Raw genomic sequence first — 21,777 nt, 5'->3', positions numbered from 1 at the left:
ATCTACCTGTACCTGTACCATAGACTGTATATCTATTTGAATCTGTATATCTATGTGTATATCTACCTGTACCTGTACCATAGACTGTATATCTATGTGAATATCTACCTGTATCTGTACTATAGACTGTATATCTATGTGAATATCTACCTGTATCTGTACTATAGACTGTATATCTATGTGTATCTCTATATCTATGTGTATATCTACCTGTACCTGTACTATAGACTGTATATCTATGTGAATATCTACCTGTACCATAGACTGTATATCTATGTGAATATCTACCTGTACCATAGACTGTATATCTATGTGTATATCTATGTGTATATCTACCTGTACCTGCACCATAGACTGTATATCTGATATCTGGACGTTTGTGATGTTATATTTTGGTCTCGTGAGGGTTGGAGGGGGGCGTGATGGTGATGACAGCCTCGCGCGGTGCATGCTGGGATATTTGGCGCTCTTGTTTACAAGATGGTCGGGGAGGATATTTCGCTCTGACTTATAAACTGAGAGAGTTCAGATTTCCTGACGCTGTCAAACTGAAGCTGAATCACAGCAGAGCGTCTCTGTGTGATTTAAAGAGAATCTGAACAGGGTAAAAAGGCGGAAGTGGACTGAAAGCGGATCAAACACAGAGGCGGTGTCTCTGACTGAAGGAGGGATTTTTGCACTGTCACTGACAGACTGACAGACAGGCTGTATCCCTGTACAAATCACAGGTCAGTAAATACAGCTGGATACATGACACTGAATGTGCTGCTGTGTTCACTTCTTTAACATGTTTTATAGAAGATAATAAAACATGAGATAATAATAATAATAAATCTGGAGCCTGGAAGAAGCAGAATCAGAGCAGTGACAGCTAAACTCAGTCACCTGTCAAGTTTCTGCCAAATCACGCTGATGGTGAAATGTGTTTGTTGGTCAATACATGTAATATAACCCTGCTGAAAACACTGATCATAACACAAATAAGGTTTGTTCTTACACCTGTTATGAAGGGAAATCTATGCAATACATTTTGATATTGTTTACAAGCTCCTTTCCTGCCAAAACAAAGCCATAAAGCAGCTCTTTACAGCCAGTGTGGGAAACTCTCCACATGTGCATATAAACGGATGACTCATGGAGAAGATAATGATGCAAAGCAAGAAAAATAAGGAAAGGATTTTTTGTCATTTAAATTTCCAGAATAAATCCAGTCAAGAATAATAAACTGTAAATAATTAAGATAAATCAGAGGAAGAAGATTCATTTTCTATTTGTCCTATTTTGTAAATAAGTTGTAATGTCATAGAAAAAAACAACCCAAGAAATAAAGTGAGGGTGTTAAGGAGTAAAGTCCATAAGAACAGAAATGAAAGCACCTGTGAGAAGTTTTTATGGGTTATGACACAGACTGAAATTAAAGGTACAGTATGCAATATTTAGCATCATTTAGCAGACTCGGTGGAAATGGAATATAATATTCATAAGTATGTTTAAATCAGTGTTTTTATCACTTTAATGTAAAACCAATGTTGTTTTTGTTGAATTCCAGTGAGCTGTTTATATCTACTTGTATGGGTGTAATGATTCTTTTTAACAACCATTCGATTCGTATCATGATTCGTGGTTGCCGATACGATTAAAGGACGATATTGGTTCATTTAGAACGATACGATCTGAAACGATTCAGTGACTTGAAATCGATTCAGTAACTTTTAGTTAAAAATTCAACCAGAGTGACTGTGAAGTAAACACCTTGATACTGGACTAGATTCCTGTTGTTGATGTTTTTGGCCCGAGTTGAGTTTTGTCCTAGTCTCTGACTAAACATGCTGGAGAGGCCTGAGGCTTCTGCAGAGCTGATGTTACCTTGATGAACACTGCAAGAGGTGCCTGGACGGTCGGCGTTGTGTGAAATCCCATGGTGCCTTAGTAGGTGGTTGGATAGATTTGTGGTGTTGCCGTGGTAACTTCCCTTGACCTTTCCTATCCTACAAACAGTGAGGGACTTATTTAGAACATCTCTGTCTTTGTAAAAGCCAAAGTGATTCCTCTCACTGGACCGCAATGGTGGCTTGATCATTTCTCACTCACCAGCTTCTCCTCTGCCGTCCACCATGCTATGTTTTGTTGTCTGTTGGTGCGTGGTGATGACGTCACAGACAGGCAGCCTGAATTGAGTAACGTTTAACGTCTTTATCATTAAAAGTGTTAAAAAAAACACATCCATATAAAGTCTGCCGTGCTTAAATCCAATGTGTTATTTCCTAGTATCCATACAATCGATTTATTACCTTTTAAAACGATGTTAGATCCATATATGTCGTCTGGAGGGCCAACCTGCCAAGCACAGATCGATGTAGTCGGATCATAGGAATATAAATCCATACATCGATGTAGGAGATGAATCGTTACACCACTATCTACTAGGGATTATGTTAAAAATGTATTCTCCATGATTGATCTTTGGAAATATTAACGATCAATTATCAATTAATCCGTTAAAAAGATAATGATGACAATATTTTCCTTAGCAACACAATGTATGTAATTGACGGTATTGAATATGTAAGGATCGTATTGAGGTGTTCAAAATGTTAGACACACTGAATATCAACGTGTGGAGCAGGCTCATAATCTCTGCAGACATACAGTTATAAAAGTGAAGGCTCAGACTTCAACAAGGGAACTGAACAGAAACATATTTTAGACTCACAGTGTCCAGTTTTCTGTCTACTCGTTCTTATAGAGAAAAGTAAGCATGTGTACGCGGTCAGGTGTCAGCCGGGAGAGCAACCGGGTCAGAATCAGTCCAGCGGCAGAGACCTTTAGTCAGCTGATTCACATGAAACATGCTTTAAACTTCAAACACCTCCCTGATAGCTGAACCAAATATGAGACCACATGATGTTTGTTCCACGTGAGAGAAAATCAAAAACAAAAAATGTGTTCGAGTAAGTTCTTAACAATCAATTAATCCATACTTGATTAAAGGTGACATATCATGCTTTTTTCATCAATATATATTGGTCTAAGAGGTCCCCAAAACATGTCTTTAAAGTTTATGCTCAAAAAAACACTTTGAAATCAGATTTTGGCATGCCTGAAAAACCCTCTTCTTCATTCCTCATCAGAACACTCTGTTTTCTCTCTGACCACGCCCCCTCAGGAAGTGGATGTGCCTCGGCTCTCCAGCACGTTGATCTAATGTTTAAATGTTGGCTGAATATACACGGCTGCTCAGAGATCGCGTTACTTCAACCCTCTGAATCTGATCCTGACGGAGAGGCGCCTGTAGCAGGACCTTTCTGAAGGATTGGTCACAGATTCTGTGTTTCTTGTTGTTTTATTTGTCAGTATGTCGACGTGTGTCTTGGTACACAGCTACAGCTACAGCTATGAACATGTAGCTATGTAGCTATGCTAACTAGCGCTAGCACTTATCCATGACAAATAAAAATCATCCACTAGATCTTCAAATCTGCAGACGTGGGGAGTAAAACCGACCTTTGTGTTTATTAAGACAGCCTACAACTAGCATGCCTCCCTCCTAAGCTCCTTGTTAGCACACATGTGTGCAGGTAATGAAAAACGGAGGAGGGGTTGAGTATTATTTTATACAGTCTATGGGCTGAACAAGCTCCGAGCTCTGACTCCGTGACAGACCGGATATTGTTGTTACGTAACAAAAACACTGAAGTCTGAAACGGCTGGTTTCACACACATTTACAGAAAGGTGGAGAAATCAGAACAGGGGCAGAATGGATTTTTTTCATTCTCGGGGGGTTTGTAGACATGCCAGGGAAACATATTTCAGGTAAAGAACCATTAAAAAGTCCATTTTGCATGATATGTCACCTTTAATTCTTAACATCCCTAATATCTATATAAGGAGCGGGTCCCCTTCAAGCGGCAACCTCCGGTCTCAAACGATGAAGCCCATGCAGAAGTGTTATAAACTGCAATACATGAAGAATCCGCTTAAGGCTGGCTGCAGAAACACAGGAAACCACATAGACATGAATGGGAAAAAGAGGATCTTTGCAGCATTAATAAACATGTTTACAGCCTGGTTCAAAAAACGTCTTGGCCCTACAATGCTAATCTCTCTATCTGCACACACTGTAAGGGGGGTGAATTATTTTCTAACGTGACGGTAAAGAAGATATTAAGATTTCAAGTTTTTGCCCAAATAAGGACATGACTGACATGACTCCCGGTCGGGAACACACAGCCATTGGCTAAGAGGCTCACACTACGTCACACTCCGCCTAGTTGAGTTCCTCATTACCAATATGGCTGCTGCCGTCGATTTGCTTCAAAACAGCTCTCAGGAACAGATGGGTGACGTCACGGATACTACATCCATATTTTATACAGTCTATGGTCCCCTTCCATGGAGGCCGCCATCTTGCATTGCTAGGTTTCTACAGCAGCACAGAGAGGACAAACTAATAACATTGACATTTTTGGATTAAGTGAATGACAACATTAAATGCACATTTTAAAGGATGAGAAAAGAGTTATTGTTAAGAGTGAAATAATTTGTATTGGTCGATGTTTTGGACATTCAAAAATTGACGAATGGAAGATTATACTTATCATGTATCACAGGAGCTTCTTGTCCTCTAAGGTCACCATCCCTTCACCGACTGTCCTCTCAATCTGTGTCTGAGCTACTTTTTCTCAAGATTCAACATTGACAGTGCATAATAAAAATATACTAGAGACAGGCTCAAACATTTAAGGGCACATGAAAGAACAAACATAAACACAGTATTAGCAGCATGATAAAACCAAAAGGAAGAAAGTGCATCAGAAAGTAAAGTGCTTATGTGGGATTCATCCTGACAGGTGACTAGCTGTCAGTTGAACATGTGTTGATGAGGAGGGTTTGGATGTGAGTGTGTGTGTGTGTCTCTCTTCTTGTAATCAGAGGTGAAAAATAAACATTAATGTCAAACATTTCTTTCAGACGACTGTATACTGGGCCTGCAGGAGGAATCTGAATCCAGCCGAATGTAAGTCTTTTTATTGCCCTGCACTCAACTAGTGAACCTTGTAGATGAACTAATACACAGGTGACTAGTTAGACTCAGATTTACAGTATGTGGGGGAGCTGCATCCTTTCATGTTTCTCCATGTTGTTGTCAACTCTGTGTCATCTTTCAAGCTGCGTTTCCACCAAAAGTTCCAGGATCTTTTAGAACCATAAGTACTAAAAGGTTCCTCCAGCCCATGGAGACAAACTGCATGAGTGCCTTTGTCTTTTCTTTTAACACATTTCCTGCAATTTGAAGTTAACAGCATTGTTGTTTTTGTTTCATGCACCCTCCAGTTTTTTTTTTAATCCGAAGCTTATTGCTGGTTATGATGAAACAGACAGGAACCACTTTTTAGATATGCATGATTTCTGCATGCTATAAACCAATCATAAAAGTTCTCTACAGCTGCAAGTCCCTGTGCTTTACAAGGTGCTTCATCTTGAGCAGAGATCTTCTGTGGTCTTTCATTAAGTACGAGGACTTTGAAATGCTTCAAGTGTCCCAAATGCTTGATAAACTTTCTTTGGTGGAAACACAGCGCTAGCTTTTTAAAACTTAAGTGTATGTGAAGTACTTGTTGATTATTCAGCTCTGTTATGTCGTAGGCATTGATATGTGCATTGCAAAAACATGTCTCTGCTCTCTGTTTTCATGTTGACTTTTAACCATCCGTGTGATTCCTTGTTTGAATATCCTACACAGGAACAGAGCGGCTGCAAAGCATCTAATCGAGCGCTACTTTCGGCAGTTAACCGAAGGCTGTGGAAATGGCGCCTGCACGAATGAGTTTTGCGCATCGTGTCATAACTTTCAACCGTTGGATAACAATTCAGCAGCAGCCAAAGCGCTCGAGCTGTTTAAGATTAACGCCAAACTCTGCAATCCTCACCCCTCCAAGAAAGAGTCCGGTGCCAACGAGGACGACGACAGCTGCAGGATGAGCGACACGGACCTCTGCGCCTCCAAAGGGGACTCAGGTACCGGGAAACTGACTCAGGGTCTCACAAACTGTGGATTTGATTGCTTGATTTGCTTTTCATGTCCATTCAAACACAAGAATTTGATGTTTGATTTGTCTTTTCTGTATATTTAATTTCACTGTAGTATGTTACAATGCTAATTACAACAAACACTTGTCATTTAGTCACACAGCCCCCCCTCTAGCTGCAGCTGGTTTTATCCAAAAGCTGTTTCTATATCTGCAAAATACCCAACATCATGAGACATGCACCAATCAGCCATGACATTATCACCACAGATAGGTGAAGTGAAAAACATTTATTATGTTGTTACAGTGGCATCAATCAGTTCCTACTTTTACACCAAGTCAGTTCCAGGGCTGTTTCGTAGCCAGTGCCTAATCTGGAACCAGTTATTTGTGTTTGGACCACCTAAGAACTGGCCTAAACCAGGAGAGCCGGTTCCAGAGTAGCACCAACTCCTTGCTGGGCTAGAATAAAGAACCGCTTACAGCAAGAGGTGGAGGCGGGGTTATCGTGAAGAGGCTCTCTTGTGGCTCTTGCCTGTGCAAAAGCTAGCTGGTTCTTAAGTTGAACCAACTCTGAACTAGTACCAGGGTCACTTTAGTGTAACAGGGGTAGGTGGGTGAAAAATGTGTGGCAGCAAGTCAACATCTTGCCCTTAAGGTCGATGCAATGTTAAAACAAAAAAGCTGTGAAAACTGAAAATTTCAAGTCAACTGTCTGCACTAGATTTTTGAGTTTTGAGGCTAACTAGAAATCTTACATTTGAGCCAACTGATGAGTTTTTGTTGAGATAACTTATCATTCATATGTAGTGTAACTTAAAGTGTTGAGTTCTACATACTAAGAAGTGAAAGTTGTGCCAACTTATTATTGTTTGTTCAGAAAATGTTCCTTTGTTACTGCATGTTGCTGCACCGTTTTCACACCTGCAAGGTAGCTAGCTAATGTTGAAGGCGGCTAACTATTGGTAATGACCATGCCTTATTAAACTAACTGAACAAATTAAAGTGACAGTAACCGGTAATCAACTCACCATCAACTGACTACCTGTAAAGATAGAGTTTCAATACAATACTCAAACAAAAGACTCACCTTTAGGGCGATCACATCCACACAGGACAGGAGAGATGGAGCCACATGTGGGGAATTGAAAGTGTGGAAGACCCCTGTAGATTTGAGTTGGAGACCCCGTTCTTTGCCTGAAGCAGACTCACATAATGTAGCTGAGCCTGAAACCCATCATTTACAGTTTTGCCAACCTAACTTATGAAATGAGACCAACTTTACACAACACACCTCATACAGGTAGTTGAGATAACTACTTTGATTTTGTTTGAAACTAAATGGAAGCAAATTTGTTTCCTTAATCAAAAAATCATTTTCAGGCCAACAATTTGAAGTTTTCATTTTTACAGTGTGTTGGAAGCAGGAGATCTGCAGCTCACATCTTGGTGCCAGATACCACAGCTCCCCTTTACAATATTCAGCAGGTGGTCATAATGTTATGTCTGATCGGTGTATGAAGTTAAAAATAAAGCACTCTAGTTTTCTGTTTCATATCAGTATTTCAGTTAAGTTTACAAATGATGATCATTGAGGTGAAGGTTCCAACTTAAAGAAATGTAACATAGCTCTCAAAGCTAACAAAACAAATTCAAATCACTCATTTGTTAAGAGTTTTACATGTTTAATAAAGGACGATCTTACATTTTCACTAAAGACAAATATATGCACACTGCTGAAAATGGAATCCCACGCTCCTTCTCTTTTGTTCCCTTCTCTCAGTATCTTAGCTCACATAACGCCCCTGATTGAAGTCCTGATGAGTGTTTCTTCTTTTTGTTATCTTGGTCCAGATGTTCATTACCTCACAGAGAACAGGGTGTGTATGCTCCTGAGTTCCTGCAAGGAGGAAGGGGACTACTCTGCTCTCGTCCGGGTCATCGGCAGGGTCTTCTCCAACGCAGAGTCCCTGGTGAAGAGTTTCAGGAAGGATGAGCCCAACGCCGCCGAGAACTCGTTCAAACTAACAGATGAAGACGAGGAGAGCCAAAGTGAACAAAGCTCAGAGAAACTGGGCGCTGCTGCTTTACCAGAAGCGAGTCCTCGTGATACGGACGACCCTCTTGAAGTTAGCGTGGACATCGAAGCCGTTCGGAGAGTCTACGACAAACTCCTAAACATCGAGCAGGTGGAGGCGGCTCTCGTGAACGCAATCATTTACCTCACTCCAAATATGGAACTTGACCTGGAATACCTTGACGTGTACGAAACAAACCCAGATTACCTGAATATCTTCATCATCGTGATGGAGAACAGTAACCTGCACAGTCCAGAGTACCTGGAAGTTGCGTTGCCGCAGTTCTGCAAAGCAATGAGCAAACTACCGGTGAGAGCGCTCGCCAGGTTGTCAAAGCTCTGGTCCATGTACGAACTCCCGCACATCCGCCGTATGATGGAGACCTTCCAGCAGCTCATCACATTCACGGTCGTCAGCAACGAGTACGACGGCGACAACCTGGTGAACGATGACGAGACGGTGGTGGCGGCGACTCAGTGTTTAAAAGTTGTCTTCTACGCAAGTCTCCAGGGCGGAGATGTGGACGTCGAGCACAACGAGGAGGACGAGGAGGAGTCCGAGTCTGACGAGCTCACCTTGCATGAGCTGCTGGGTGAGGAGCGGCTCTATAAGAAGGGTCCCCGGGTGGATCCTCTGGAGAAGGAACTGTGCGTCAGATCTTTAGACAGCATCACGCCCCGCATCCCTTACGAGGACTTTGTTAACGAGTCCCTGAACGAGGTGGTGGAGATGGACAAGGACTTCACCTTCTTTAAGGTCAACGCAGAAACCAAGTTTTCTTTCCAGACCTGCCCCTTCATCCTCAGCGTCATCACAAAGAGTCAGGGACTGTACTACGACAACAGGATCAGGATGTACAGCGAGCGGCGCCTCACCGCCCTCTACAGCATGGTCCAGGGTCAGCAGCCCAACCCGTACCTCAAACTCAAAGTACGCAGAGATCACATCATCGACGACGCCCTCGTCAGAGTGAGTCACAGCCTAACATGTTACTGCTGCATGTGCACAGGAGGTTAGACTATCAGCTGCAAGACTGACACCTCAGTCTGTAGACATGAGTCAGTTTATTTTGGTATTTGTCATTTACTGTATGAAATGATGGATGACGACTCCTCCTCCCATTGCACAAAAGTGAAGCAATATACTCACATTTGAAGTATTTTGGGTAAGACTCTGTTCAGCTGGGATCAGGTCTTGGAGTCAGGTATTGAAGTCCTGCTTCTGCTGCTGATCTAAACACACCTTTCACTCACAGACAGATGTCAGAAGTCATGAGTCAGTTTGAAGCAGACACTCACAGTTGTGGAAAGTTCTGCAGCCTCTTACGCTTTTATATTCAACCTACGCCTTTGCACTCACATTTAACCTTTGTAAAGCGCCAACCCCCAACAAACTTTCTCCTCAGACTCTTTCCAAACAGAGCAGGTCTAGACCGTACTCTATGTTCTATTATTAACAAAGACCCAACATCAAGACAGGATCAGATCCAATCCCATCTCACAGACAGGACTCAGTCTGATCTCATCTTAATCCACCATGAGCAGAGCACTTTGCAGCATTTAGCAAGTTACAGTGGCAAGGACAAACTTCCTTTAACAGGCAGAAACCTCCAGCAGGACCAGACTCATGTTAGACACACATCTGCTGAGACCGTGTTGGAGAGAGGGATAGAGGGAGATGAAGAGAGAGCATCATTTCTTCATAATTAATACTGCAGCCAGTCAGTAAGGAGAGCACCAAATCATTTGTTTTCACTTTTGTGGAGCTGTCATGTCATCCATCTTTACGGTATTTTTCAAATATTTCTATGTATAGCAATAGCAATTTTATTTATAAAGCACATTTCATTACACGTAAGCTCAATGTGCTTTAGATGGAGGATTAAAAACATTAAAAAAACATTAAAAAATAAAACTCAATAAAAACATTGAAAAACAATATACACAGCAAACATACATCAGACACAGCAATCAAACAAAGAGCAAGTGTTGCTGCACATGCAGCCGGTCACAACAGTCATCATATGATTCATACACTTTGAAGAATGAATATGATTTGAGGTTTTTTTTAAAGTGGAGACAATAGTGATGGACCTGAGATCAGCAGGCACTTTGTTCCAGAGAGAAGGACCACAGTAAACTAAAGGCCCCTTCACCAGACTTTGGTTTGACTCTGGGTATGGTTAAAAGTCTTCCACCTGCTGACCTAAGGATCCAGGTCTGGTTATACACTGTGAGCAAGTCAGAGATGTACTTAGGAGCTGAACCATAGGGTGCTTTATGGACTAGTGATAGGATTTTGAAAGTGATTCTGTTTTGAACGGGGAGCCAATGAAGTGTGTTGAGAACCGGGGTAGTCTCTATTGTTTCAATCACTCTTAACATCATCTAAAGCAGATGCATAAGTGGTGTACAGTCATGGCCAAAAGTTTTGAGAATGACACAAATATTACATTTTCACAAAGTCTGCTGCTTCAGGGTTTTTAGGTGTTTTTGTCAGATGTTTCTATGGTATAATGAAATACAATTAGAAGCATTTCATAAGTATGAAAAGCTTTTATTGAGAATTACACAGAATTCATGCAATAAGTCAATATTTGCAGTGTTGACCCTTCTTTTTCAAGACCTCTGCAATTCTCCCTGGCATGCTGTCAATCAACTTCTGGACCAAATCCTGACTGATGGCAGTCCATTCTTGCATAATCAATGCTTGGAGTTTGTCAGAATTTGTGGGTTTTTGATTGTCCATCCACCTCTTGAGGATTGACCACAAGTTCTCTATGGGATTAAGATCTGGGGAGTTTCCTGGCCAAGGGCCCAAAATCTTAATGTTTTGTTCCCCGAGCCATTTTGTTCTGACTTTTGCTTTATGGCAAGGTGCTCCATCATGCTGGAAAAGGCATTCTTCATCACCAAACTGCCCTTGGATGGTTGGGAGAAGTTGCTCTCGGAGGACGTTCTGGTACCATTCTTTATTCATGGCTGTGTTTTTAGGCAAGATTGTGAGAGAGCCCACTCCCTTGACCGAAAAGCAACCCCACACATGAATGGTCTCAGGATGCTTCACTGTTGGCAAGAGACAGGACTGATGGTAGCGCTCACCTCGTCTTCTCCGAACAAGCCTTCCTCCAGATGCCCCAAACAATCGGAAAGGGGATTCATCAGAGAAAATGACTTTACCCCAGTCCTCAGCAGTCCAGTCCCTGAACCTTCTGCAGAATATCAGTCTGTCCCTGATGTTTTTACTGGAGAGAAGTGGCTTCTTTGCTGCCCTCCTTGACACCAGGCCTTCCTCCAGAAGTCTTCGCCTCACTGTGCGTGCAGATGCACTCACACCTGCCTGCTGCCATTCCTGAGCAAGCTCTGCACTGGTGGTGGCCCGATCCCGCAGCTGTAACACCTTCAGGAGACGGTCCTGGCGCTTGCTGGACTTTCTTGGGCGCCCTGGAGCCTGTTTGGCAACAATTGAACCTCTCTCCTTGAAGTTCTTGATAATTGGATAGACGGTTGACTGAGGTGCAATCTTACTCGCTGCTATAAACTTCCCTGTTAGGCCCTTTTTGTGCAATGCAATGATGGCTGCACGTGTTTCCTTGCAGGTAACCATGGCTAACAGATGAGGAACAATGGTGTCATGCACCATCTTCCTTTTAAAGTGTCCAGTCACTCAATCATGACAGATTGATCGCCAGCCTTGTCCTCATCAACACCCACACCTGTGTTAATGTGTGTGACACCTGTGTGTCATTGAAATGATGTTAGCTGGTCCTTTTGTGGCAGGGCTGAAATGCAGTGGAAATGTGTTTTTGGTGATAAAGTTCATTTTCAAGGCAAAGAGGGACTTTGCAATTAATTGCAGTTGAGCTGATCACTCCTCATAACATTCTGGAGTATATGCAAATTACCATTATAAAAACTGAAACAGCAGACTTTGTGAAAATTAATAGTTGTGTCATTCTCAAAACTTTTGGCCATGACTGTACTCTAGGATTGTTGACAGTGTTTGCTGATGTTATAAAGTGATGAGTTGAAGATACAGGGCCTCCATACCGTCATATTGGAGCACAATCCACTTATGAAAGTTACCATGAAAGCTGCCAAGGTGGCATACGATGATTATATATCTTCTGGTTTTATGAATGAAAGCTAACTCCTGCTGTGTTCAATAAACTGAACCCCTGCTTTGTGTTGTAGCTGGAGATGATCTCCATGGAGAACCCATCCGACCTGAAGAAGCAGCTGTTCGTAGAGTTTGAAGGAGAGCAAGGTGTGGACGAGGGAGGTGTTTCTAAAGAGTTCTTTCAGCTGGTATTGGAGGAAATATTTAATCCAGATATAGGTAAGACATTAAACTTTACATTTTCTCCCATTTAACCTGATTTTAAATCATATTTACTGAACAGCAGGACAGGGTGGGGATGTGTTTGGTTGCTTTCTAGCCAAGAGTTGGATGAGAAGTTTGATTACAAAGCTAGAAAGGAAGAAGCGAAAAGGCCACCAATGTCACCAAACGTCTCTTTTTAACATGTTACACAATGATTGTTGATTGCATAAAGACAACAAAGTGTAAAAACATCAGACTGTGGTTTCAAGAAGGGACGTATGTTACCTTCTCCAGGTATGGCAGCTTCCTGGTCTAATTCTTTGGGGTTAATGTCACGTTTTCATCAGAGGTTTAAAGTTGCCTTTATTTATCTTTGGACTGCAAGGCTAGCTGTTTCCCTTTGTTTCCAGTCTTTGTGCTAAGCTAAGCTAATACAAATATATTTGTTTGTCCTCTCTCTCTCTCTCTCTCTCTCTCTCTCTCTCTCTCTCTCTCTCTCTCTCTCTCTCCCCCCCCTCTCTCTCTCTCTCTCTCTCTCTCTCTCTCTGGACAGGTATGTTCACCTACGACGACAACACAAAGCTGTTTTGGTTTAATTCGTCCTCTCTGGAGAATGAAGCTCAGTACACTCTCGTTGGACTCGTCCTGGGGCTGGCTATTTACAACAACTGCATCCTGGACGTGCATTTCCCCATGGTGGTCTACAGGAAACTCATGGGCAAGAAAGGGACCGCCTCGGATCTATCAGACTCACATCCAGTACAGTAACTCCCTCTAAAGTGATCCACTCTCCACATGTTTGTGGTAGACTAAGTGTTGCATTGGGAAAGTGTTTTGATGATTCTTCTCTGAGTGTATTTCTCTAACAGGAAATGTTTCCTCTTCTTCTCTCTCTGCAGAGCCTTTACCAAAGTTTGAAGAATTTACTTGAATACAGCGGCGATGTAAAAGAAGACATGATGCTCACCTTCCAGATCTCGCACACGGACCTGTTTGGGAACCCGGTCTTATACGACTTAAAGGAGGAAGGAGAGCAGATCCCCGTTACGACAGAGAACAGACAGGTGATGTGTCTGAAGAAATAAAAACACTGCAGTTACTCTCACATCAGAAATGTTCAGAATGTAAATTAAAGTATTGATCGATCTTTGGAAATATTAATGATCAATTATCGATGAATCATTAAAGGTGACATATCACGCTTTTTTCATCAATATATATTGGTCTAAGAGGTCCCCAAAACATGTCTTTAAAGTTTATGCTCAAAAAAACACTTTGAAATCAGATTTTGGCATGCCTGAAAAGTCCTTTTCATCAGTCCTCCTCAGAACACTCTGTTTTCTCTCTGACCACGCCCCCTCAGGAAGTGGATGTGCCTCGGCTCTCCAGCACGTTGATCTAATGTTTACTTGTTGGCTGAATATACACGGCTGCTCAGAGATCACGTTACTTCAACCCTCTGAATCTGATCCAGAATCTGATCCTGACGGAGAGGCGCCTGCAGCAGGACCTTTCTGAAGGATTGGTCACAGATTTAGTGTTTCTTGTTGTTTTATTTGTCAGTATGTCGACGTGTGTCTTGGTACACAGCTACAGCTACAGCTATGAACATGTAGCTATGCTAATTAGCGCTAGCACTTATCCATGACAAATAAAAATCATCCACTAGATCTTCAAATCTGCAGACGTGGGGAGTAAAACTGACCTCTGCCAGAAAGGCAGCAGGACCTTTCTGAAGGATTGGTCACAGATTCTGTGTTTCTTGTTGTTTTATTTATCAGTATGTCGACGTGTGTCTTGGTACACAGCTACAGCTACGACATGCAGCTATGTAGCTATGCTAATTAGCGCTAGCACTTATCCATGATAAATAAAAATCATCCACTAGATCTTCAAATCTGCAGACGTGGGGAGTAAAACCGACCTCTGTGTTTATTAAGACAGCCTACAACTAGCATGCCTCCCTCCTAAGCTCCTTGTTAGCACACATTTGTGCAGGTAATGAAAAACAGGGGAGGGATTCAGTATTATTTTATACAGTCTATGGGCTGAACAAGCTCCGAGCTCTGACTCCGTGACAGACCGGATATTGTTGTTACGTAACAAAAACACTGAAGTCTGAAACGGCTCGTTTCACACACATTTACAGAAAGGTGGAGAAATCAGAACAGGGGCAGAATGGATTTTTTTCATTCTCGGGGGGTTAGTAGACATGCCAGGGACACATATTTCAGGTAGAGAACCATTAAAAAGTCCATTTTGCATGATATGTCACCTTTAAAAAAAAATTGGACGTTTTCATGTCAAAAACAATGCAAAATGTGTTTTTTCCCCTAAATCGAAGTTTCCTTAAGCAGGCTGTTGAAAATAACCTCCACGGACATACAGTTATATGAAGTGAAGACTACAACATGTGACTCACAGTGTCCAGTTTTCTGTCTACTCGTTCTTATTGAGAAAAATAATCATGTGAACGTGGTCAGGTGTCAGCTGGGAGCGCAACCGGGTCATAATCAGTCCGGCGGCAGAGAAAAAAAGCGCTCGTGGAGACCTGTCACTCAGCCGCAGCCCCCAGCTGAGCGTCTCCGCTGTGCACAACACCTTCAGTCAGCTAAACCACATCCAAACATGCTTTAAAGTTAAAACACCTCCCTGATAGCTGAACCAAATATGAGACCACATGATGTTTGTTCCACGTGAGAGAAAATCAAAAACAAAAAAATGTGTTGGAGTAAGTTCTTAACAATCAATCAATCCATACTTGATTTATTGTTGACATCCCTAGTTCAATATTGAAGGCCTTAAGGCTGATTTATACTTCTGTGTCTCCCCTACGCAGCAGGGTCTGATGCGGACATGAGCACCACATACTTGTGTGTCGATGTGTCCGTGTCGTGCAGCAATTCTCCTCCGAAACACTTCAGTGCAGTGTGGTCTCTCTGATAGTCGGTCGACTGCTTCCGGCCCCACTACAATCTCTGTTTACTTTTCCTTCAGAGCGTGTTCTGTTAATCTACAGCTGATACATGTTGCTGTTTATCATACAGACATGATTACATGAAGAATAGAGAGGAGGAGATGAAATACACGGACGATGTGCGGCCGATGTCCGGGATCCAGGAAGTGTTGTAAATGCGGGAAATACAAAGCCACTGAGCGGACCAATCACAGGGCTTGCAGTCCGCGTCGATTCTATGCGTAGTTACATTTTGGAGGAGGTGCACGTCAGCTACATGCAAGGCAAGGCAAGGCAAGGCAGCTTTATTTGTATAGCGCATTTCATACACGAGGGCAACTCAATGTGCTTTACATTAAAACATGAAAAGCATTGGAGACATTCAGACAGGCATAAAAGAACACAATTAAAATGACAAATATAATAAAACAGAAAAGAAAAGGAACATTAGAAATATGTTAGAAATTACATTAAAATTTTAATTTAAAGTGAGTTAAAATAATCTAAGATAGGAAGGCAGTGGCAAATAAAAAAGTCTTAGTCTTTGATTTAAAAGAGGTGAGAGTTGCGTAGGCCTCTGCGTAGGTACTGAACCTACGCGGACCCCCGGCGTAGGTTACGCTGTTGATTTGACGCAGAAGTATAAATCAGCCTTTACGATCCAAAGCTTCTAGACCTTTGGAAAGTTCTATTCCCGGAGCTAAATTTAGATCCTGGTTCCTGCTGTTGAAACGTGCATAGTTCCTCAAAAGGTCCCTAGTTCCTGGGTAAAGTTCCTGTGGTCGAAAAGCACCTTTACAGTACTTTCTTACTACTACTACTACTACTACTACTTCTACTGGCATTATCTGACTACTATGTGTGAAACAGTTGTAACTTTTCAGTAGTTTTTCTCATATTTATACTTTTTCCAGCAGTGTTTTCAAATGGATCGTGTCATATTTCCTGCTCCTGATCTGCTTTTACAATTTTAGCTTCAAAAGATTTCAGGTTTTTCTTTTTCTCTCCACATCTCCTGTTAAACTTTTCACTTCCGTCCACGCTTTGCTTTTATGTTTCTTCATAATTCACATGTTTAAGACACTTCTACTGATTCTGCTCTTTGTTATTTTAGTCTCAAGTTTCACTTTTTTCTTAAACCGTGTTTAAGCCTTCTGAATTTCAGCAGGACATCCAAATATTTCAACAACTTGATACAATTTTTCTTTATTTTAGGTTTCTAATTTTCAGCAGTTTTTCACTGATTTCAGCTTCAGCTTTTCAACACATTTGCTGCAGAGAAATGCAACTTTTCTAGTTAGTAATGTGCATTTTTGCATCTTTACCTCTCAGGAGTTTGTGGACCTCTATGCTGAGTACATACTGAACAAGAGCGTGGAGCGACAATTCAGAGCCTTCAAGAAAGGTTTCCTCATGGTCACAAACGAATCCCCACTGAAGTATCTGTTCAGACCGGAGGAAGTGGAGCTGCTTATCTGTGGAAGCAGGGTGAGGAAACAAAGCTTAATGTTAACTGTCTCACTTCAGTGTTGAGAGTATTTTATGATTTACTGAACAGTCTCTCTGGATTTCACAGAAACTGGACTTTGAAGCGCTCGAGAAGACGACAGAGTACGATGGAGGTTATAGCAAAGAAAGCCAAATTATCAAGTGAGTCAGATTCATGTTTTTACTCCACTTACACATGAATCCTTCTCTTGTCACAGTCTGAGGTTATTAAAAGGCAGATCATTGCTGTTTAAAGTAATCATTTGTTTCTGCAAACAGAGATTTCTGGGAGACGATCCACTCGTTTGGAGAGGAGCAGAAGAGGTTGTTTCTCCAGTTTACCACAGGCACGGACAGAGCGCCAGTCGGAGGGCTCGGAAAATTAAAAATGATCATCGCCAAGAATGGCTCAGATACTGACAGGTACGTCACAGAGGTTTCACTCACATTTCGACCTTGGCCTAAATAACAGTGTATTTCTGTCCCTTATGATCCAAAGTACCTAAAAGTGTTCCAGTTTCTATCAGGGTGATGCTTCTTTGTTATTTTGTCCTTGTTCCAGTCAAACAAATAAGTTTAAGACATCCTGTTCCTGCTCAAACACACATGATAAGCTCATGTCTGTTCACATTTGTCCCACTTTTGATGCCAGACCCAGCAGCACTCTCACTTTCTGTCTCTGCTCTCTTTCAGGCTGCCAACTTCTCACACCTGCTTTAATGCACTGCTGCTCCCAGAATACTCCTCCAAGGAGAAACTGAAAGAGAGACTGCTCAAGGCCATCACTTATGCCAAAGGATTTGGGATGCTGTGACAGTTCCACAAACAGACAAGTTTTCTGACTTTAGTTCAAACAAAGGGAGATCACAAAAACAGAGAGGGAAACGACGAACAATGCTGCAATAACCCCGTGCCTAACCAACCTCATACTCCGCTGTCAGCCTCTCACTCCAAGGCCTTAAATCCTTTGAGAGGTAGTTTTAACAAGTGCTTAAAGTAGAAAAAGAAGTGCTGGTGCTCCCCTTATTCACCTGCTGGCGTGTGTGCAGCCAGTCTCAGTACATTTATACAGTTAATAACAGATAAGAGACGATAATGCAGATTTTTACAACATGCATTTAGTAAGAAAACCACTTCATTGTGTCACACAAACAAAGAACTCCTGCTTCTCTGCGTCACCACACTCCTGTTCAGTTTTTTTGGAGCCAGGCCAACATCACTGTCGTCTTCTTTTCACTGTTCATGTTAATTTGCTGTTACTCTCCAATGAAAACAGATGAGTCAGCATCGCGTAAAGCCTGCAAAAGGACGACATCATCCCATACTGCACCATGGATAATTTATTTTGAGGAACTATAATGAATCGCTAAAAGAAACTTGAATATGGAGCGGACAGGGAAGGGTATTGGGAGCTGGTTTGAAGTCCCAGTATGATGAAAATATCCCAGGGCACCAAGGGGTTAAATGTAGAAGCTACCGGCCCACTTAAAGCACTGGTTTTAAATACAGATCATACGTTTTCCCAGAGGGTTCAACGCCATGCTGAAAGGGCAAACCTGGTATTTTTAATCCAGAGCCATCTTTCTTTAAATGAGGGGGTCTGAAGAATAAAAAGATGTAATGTAATTCAGCCTGCAGGTCTGTAAGAGACTGTAACTGACCTTATTCACACTGAAGACATTTCCCTTCGACATCATGCTCAGGGTGGGGAGCTCAAATGCCTTTATAAAGTGGTGCTGCAGTGATCCAGGCTTTTTGGAGCACATTTTCAGTATTTACAATGATTACTTTATGAATCAACAACTGTGACCAGTAAGAAATCTAGTAATTTTTTAAAACACTTATAACACAGCCGCAGTCAAAAACAAGCAGCAACCTCAAATGTTAAAAAATGCATTCAATGAGGGAGTGCATAAAACTGCAGTTCCAAAAGTGTCCACTAGAGGCTGGCTGAGAAATCATAGGAATCCCCATGATGTCACAAAGTCACATGTTAAAACGCCAATTTGTAGCTTATTTATTTATTGTTCACACTCAAAGGGAGGGAGGTTATCACGCACCTGTTGAGATCACTTAAAGGGCTATACATGAATCTGCAGAGTTAGGGGCACAGCTGAGTTGCCTGAGTTGTAACTGAAAAACGGCCTCAGCTCCAACTCTGTCTATTTGTAGGCTGACTAAAAGTTAGGTCGCATTTCAAACATGGTACCTGCCAAGCTTTGGCTTTGAAACATCTCTCCAGAGACAAATGTCCTTGTTTTTTTGAAGCGTTCTAGTCTGAACTGTAGTTAGCCAGGAAGTGGCTGGAGGTTTATAACAGTTAGCTTTTTTACATCATGCTAATTGTTCAATAAGAAAGGCTTGAATTCAAAGTAAACATAAGCTTGGAACAAATAAGTAGTTAATGTAGAGTAAGGGTTAATTAAGTTATGTTAACAAGGACGTGCTTCTTAGTGGCGAGTGGGTTATGAAAATATGGCCAGATTTCTTTTAATCATCAGTTTCTTTTTTAGCTCAGTTTTTAATCCAAAAGAGGATAAAGTGACAAAGTATTTCAGGTACTCGCACAGCAATATAACAGCATTCAAGCGTCCCACCCTGAGTATGACACATGAAGAGGAAGACTCCACACGGAGCTCACATTTGAGAGGGAATCCTCCCTGAAGCATGTCCACTGAAAGCTTTTATTTGTTCCACTGACAGGTTCAGATCATTATTCCAAAAGTTGAACAAAATTACAAGAATAATCTCTAAAAAGTCGAGGTAAAGACGCCTCTTTTTAAACTCATCAAAGCATCTGCTGCTTCACCTCGCAGTAGACCGGAGCTGCTCGACTGTCTCTGCCTTCATCAGCACATCTTTTTGTGTTCTATGACAAATTAAGTCACCTTTCAAAACACAAAAGTCACATACTGTAGAAAGAATGTACAGTAAAGAGGTGGTAATGCAGATCAGCACTGTAACAAGGTGAGCAAGACTCTGACATAACCAGCCTTTTATTGTTCTAATTCACATTAAAGTGAACATTTCAATGAAGGTAACGTTAGATAAGGTCAAGAAGATTTCCGTTGACTTTTCTGTCCTCATTCAGCTCTCGGTCTTGTCTGAGCTTTGCAGATGAGGCAAATGTCACAACCTTTAACACTTGCTATTATCCCCTCTGCTTCTGGTTTAAGTGACTTTGTAGAGATCAGCAGCTTAGAGATGCTCTCTCCAGCTCTGGATCACAGGACAGTATGTTGCTCCACTTCTCCCTCTCAGAGGTGGTTGGGGTCCAGTAGCTCCTCAGGCTGAGACCACATCTGTCCTTATCTCCCCACTCTCAGGACCAGCCTGAGACCACACTAACGTTTTTACCACAGTGTCAACAGGCAGAGGGGAGATTTAGACTCCTCCCTACCACCTCTTTTCAGAATTAAACACTGTTGCTGTGGGGTTTTGACCAATCAGAATTAAGTATCCAACACAGCTGGGTAACATAGCACAAATAAGTGAGGCAGCTCCTGCTTTCCACATCATAAAACTTCAGTGGAGTCCGGTGTAGAGCAAGATTTGACTTCAGTTTCCATCTTTGTGAAAAGTCTTTTAATTCTATAAAAAGGTCTGTCTCAGGAGCACTTCAAGTACAAATCTGAGCCTGTCTGAGAGAACCTTTTTGTGGTTTAGACCCAGGAGTGTGTAAATATGAAACAGGTCCAGGTTTAAAAATACCAGATGTCCCTTTGCGTCTTCTTCCCTCCTGTGTGTTTCTTTTTCTTTTGAACAAGAACATTTGAGTTGTGAAACTGTGAAAGTGCACTTACACACATGAATTTAGCGAATGTCAGCACATGCCGTACTTTTATTGACGTGGTTTCTTATGTTTTGTTTTCCTTCCTGACGTAGCAGTATTCAGTCGTCAGCCTCTCTCCCCACAGCGGAGTGAACTGACTCATGGTGCTCCTGGTTATGATTGTCATTGTAGTCAACTGAAGTGAAGCATTTTATATTACTGCTAGCCCAAATAGCCGCACTGACACGCCAATATTTAAACTATTTACTGTCAGTGTACGAACAAAGAGAACTCGTGACTAACTTGAGGGTTATTTTCTAGTGTTTCTGTGTTGTGCCTCTTGTTTTACCTAATCATAGTATTTAAAACGATATTACATGAGTACTGTGTGTCATGAAGAAGTGAACCTGCCTGCATAGAGTAGTTTGGATTGCTTGCAGGTTTTCAGGATGTACTGCACTAAACTGACTGGTCGGTTCAGACTTTGACATCCTGACAGAAACGTTCCTTTTCCTTTGGTTTGTGTGCTGTTGAGTGATTTCTGATTGCACATTTGTAAGTGAAGTTGCCAAATGTGCAATGCCTGCATAAGGGAAAGAGTCACATGACGTGTTTAGTTTGGCCACATATCTCAGGTATATAAAGAATGTGCAGATAATGTGAAGCTCTGATGTAAAGCAAATATTATGCAAAGAAAATAAAGGAGAAAAAATCAAACGTGTCATGTTGGTTGCTGAAATGTCCACAAACAAACGTATATGTATGAAAAAGATCATTTGCCCTGTTACCCCTCTGTCTGCTCGTCATACCTGAGGTCTCTGAAAGTAGTATGGGAAGTAGAGCCTTCAGCTGTTAAACCCCTCTCCTTTGGAATCATCTACCGGTCAGGATCCAGGAGGCAGACACCCTCTACAGTTTGCAGTTGAGTGTGACATCCCGACACTTTATGATGCAAACTATTGTTTTGCTCCTATTTATTGTTATTTGTCTCGCTTTTGATGTTTTAACCCTTATTTTATTTTTATTGATATTGCATTCTAAGCTTTGGTCCACTGCAGTTGTTTAAACTTGCCATTATTATAAGAAACTATGACTTGACTTTACCTGCAATTCTTCCTGTGCCCACTAGG

General features: G+C 41.7%; 1 protein-coding gene across 1 annotated transcript; it reads left to right on the top strand.

Moving 5' to 3' along the window:
- The first annotated feature begins 459 nt into the window (after positions 1 to 459).
- On the top strand, positions 460 to 21,364 carry ube3a (ubiquitin protein ligase E3A). The gene is made up of 11 exons (XM_034676284.1): positions 460 to 728; positions 4,973 to 5,018; positions 5,745 to 6,019; positions 7,885 to 9,077; positions 12,302 to 12,446; positions 12,985 to 13,190; positions 13,331 to 13,495; positions 16,720 to 16,875; positions 16,964 to 17,037; positions 17,155 to 17,298; positions 17,569 to 21,364. Coding segments are annotated over exons 2-11 (2,481 nt in total). The 5' UTR covers positions 460 to 728; positions 4,973 to 5,016; the 3' UTR covers positions 17,690 to 21,364.
- Positions 21,365 to 21,777: the final 413 nt, after the last annotated feature.

This window comes from Notolabrus celidotus, chromosome 2, assembly GCF_009762535.1.
Source record: "Notolabrus celidotus isolate fNotCel1 chromosome 2, fNotCel1.pri, whole genome shotgun sequence".
In the NCBI taxonomy this organism is placed as follows: domain Eukaryota; kingdom Metazoa; phylum Chordata; class Actinopteri; order Labriformes; family Labridae; genus Notolabrus; species Notolabrus celidotus.
The sequence above is the reverse complement of the archived record's forward strand: the minus strand, read 5'-3'. Positions and strand labels throughout refer to the sequence as shown.

Bases quoted from the DNA above. Each gene is read 5' to 3' on its own strand.
- ube3a (XM_034676284.1), top strand. The intron at 13,191-13,330 runs GTACAGTAACTC...CTCTCTCTGCAG, and splicing joins ATCTATCAGACTCACATCCA to AGCCTTTACCAAAGTTTGAA. The intron at 13,496-16,719 runs GTGATGTGTCTG...TTTACCTCTCAG, and splicing joins TTACGACAGAGAACAGACAG to GAGTTTGTGGACCTCTATGC.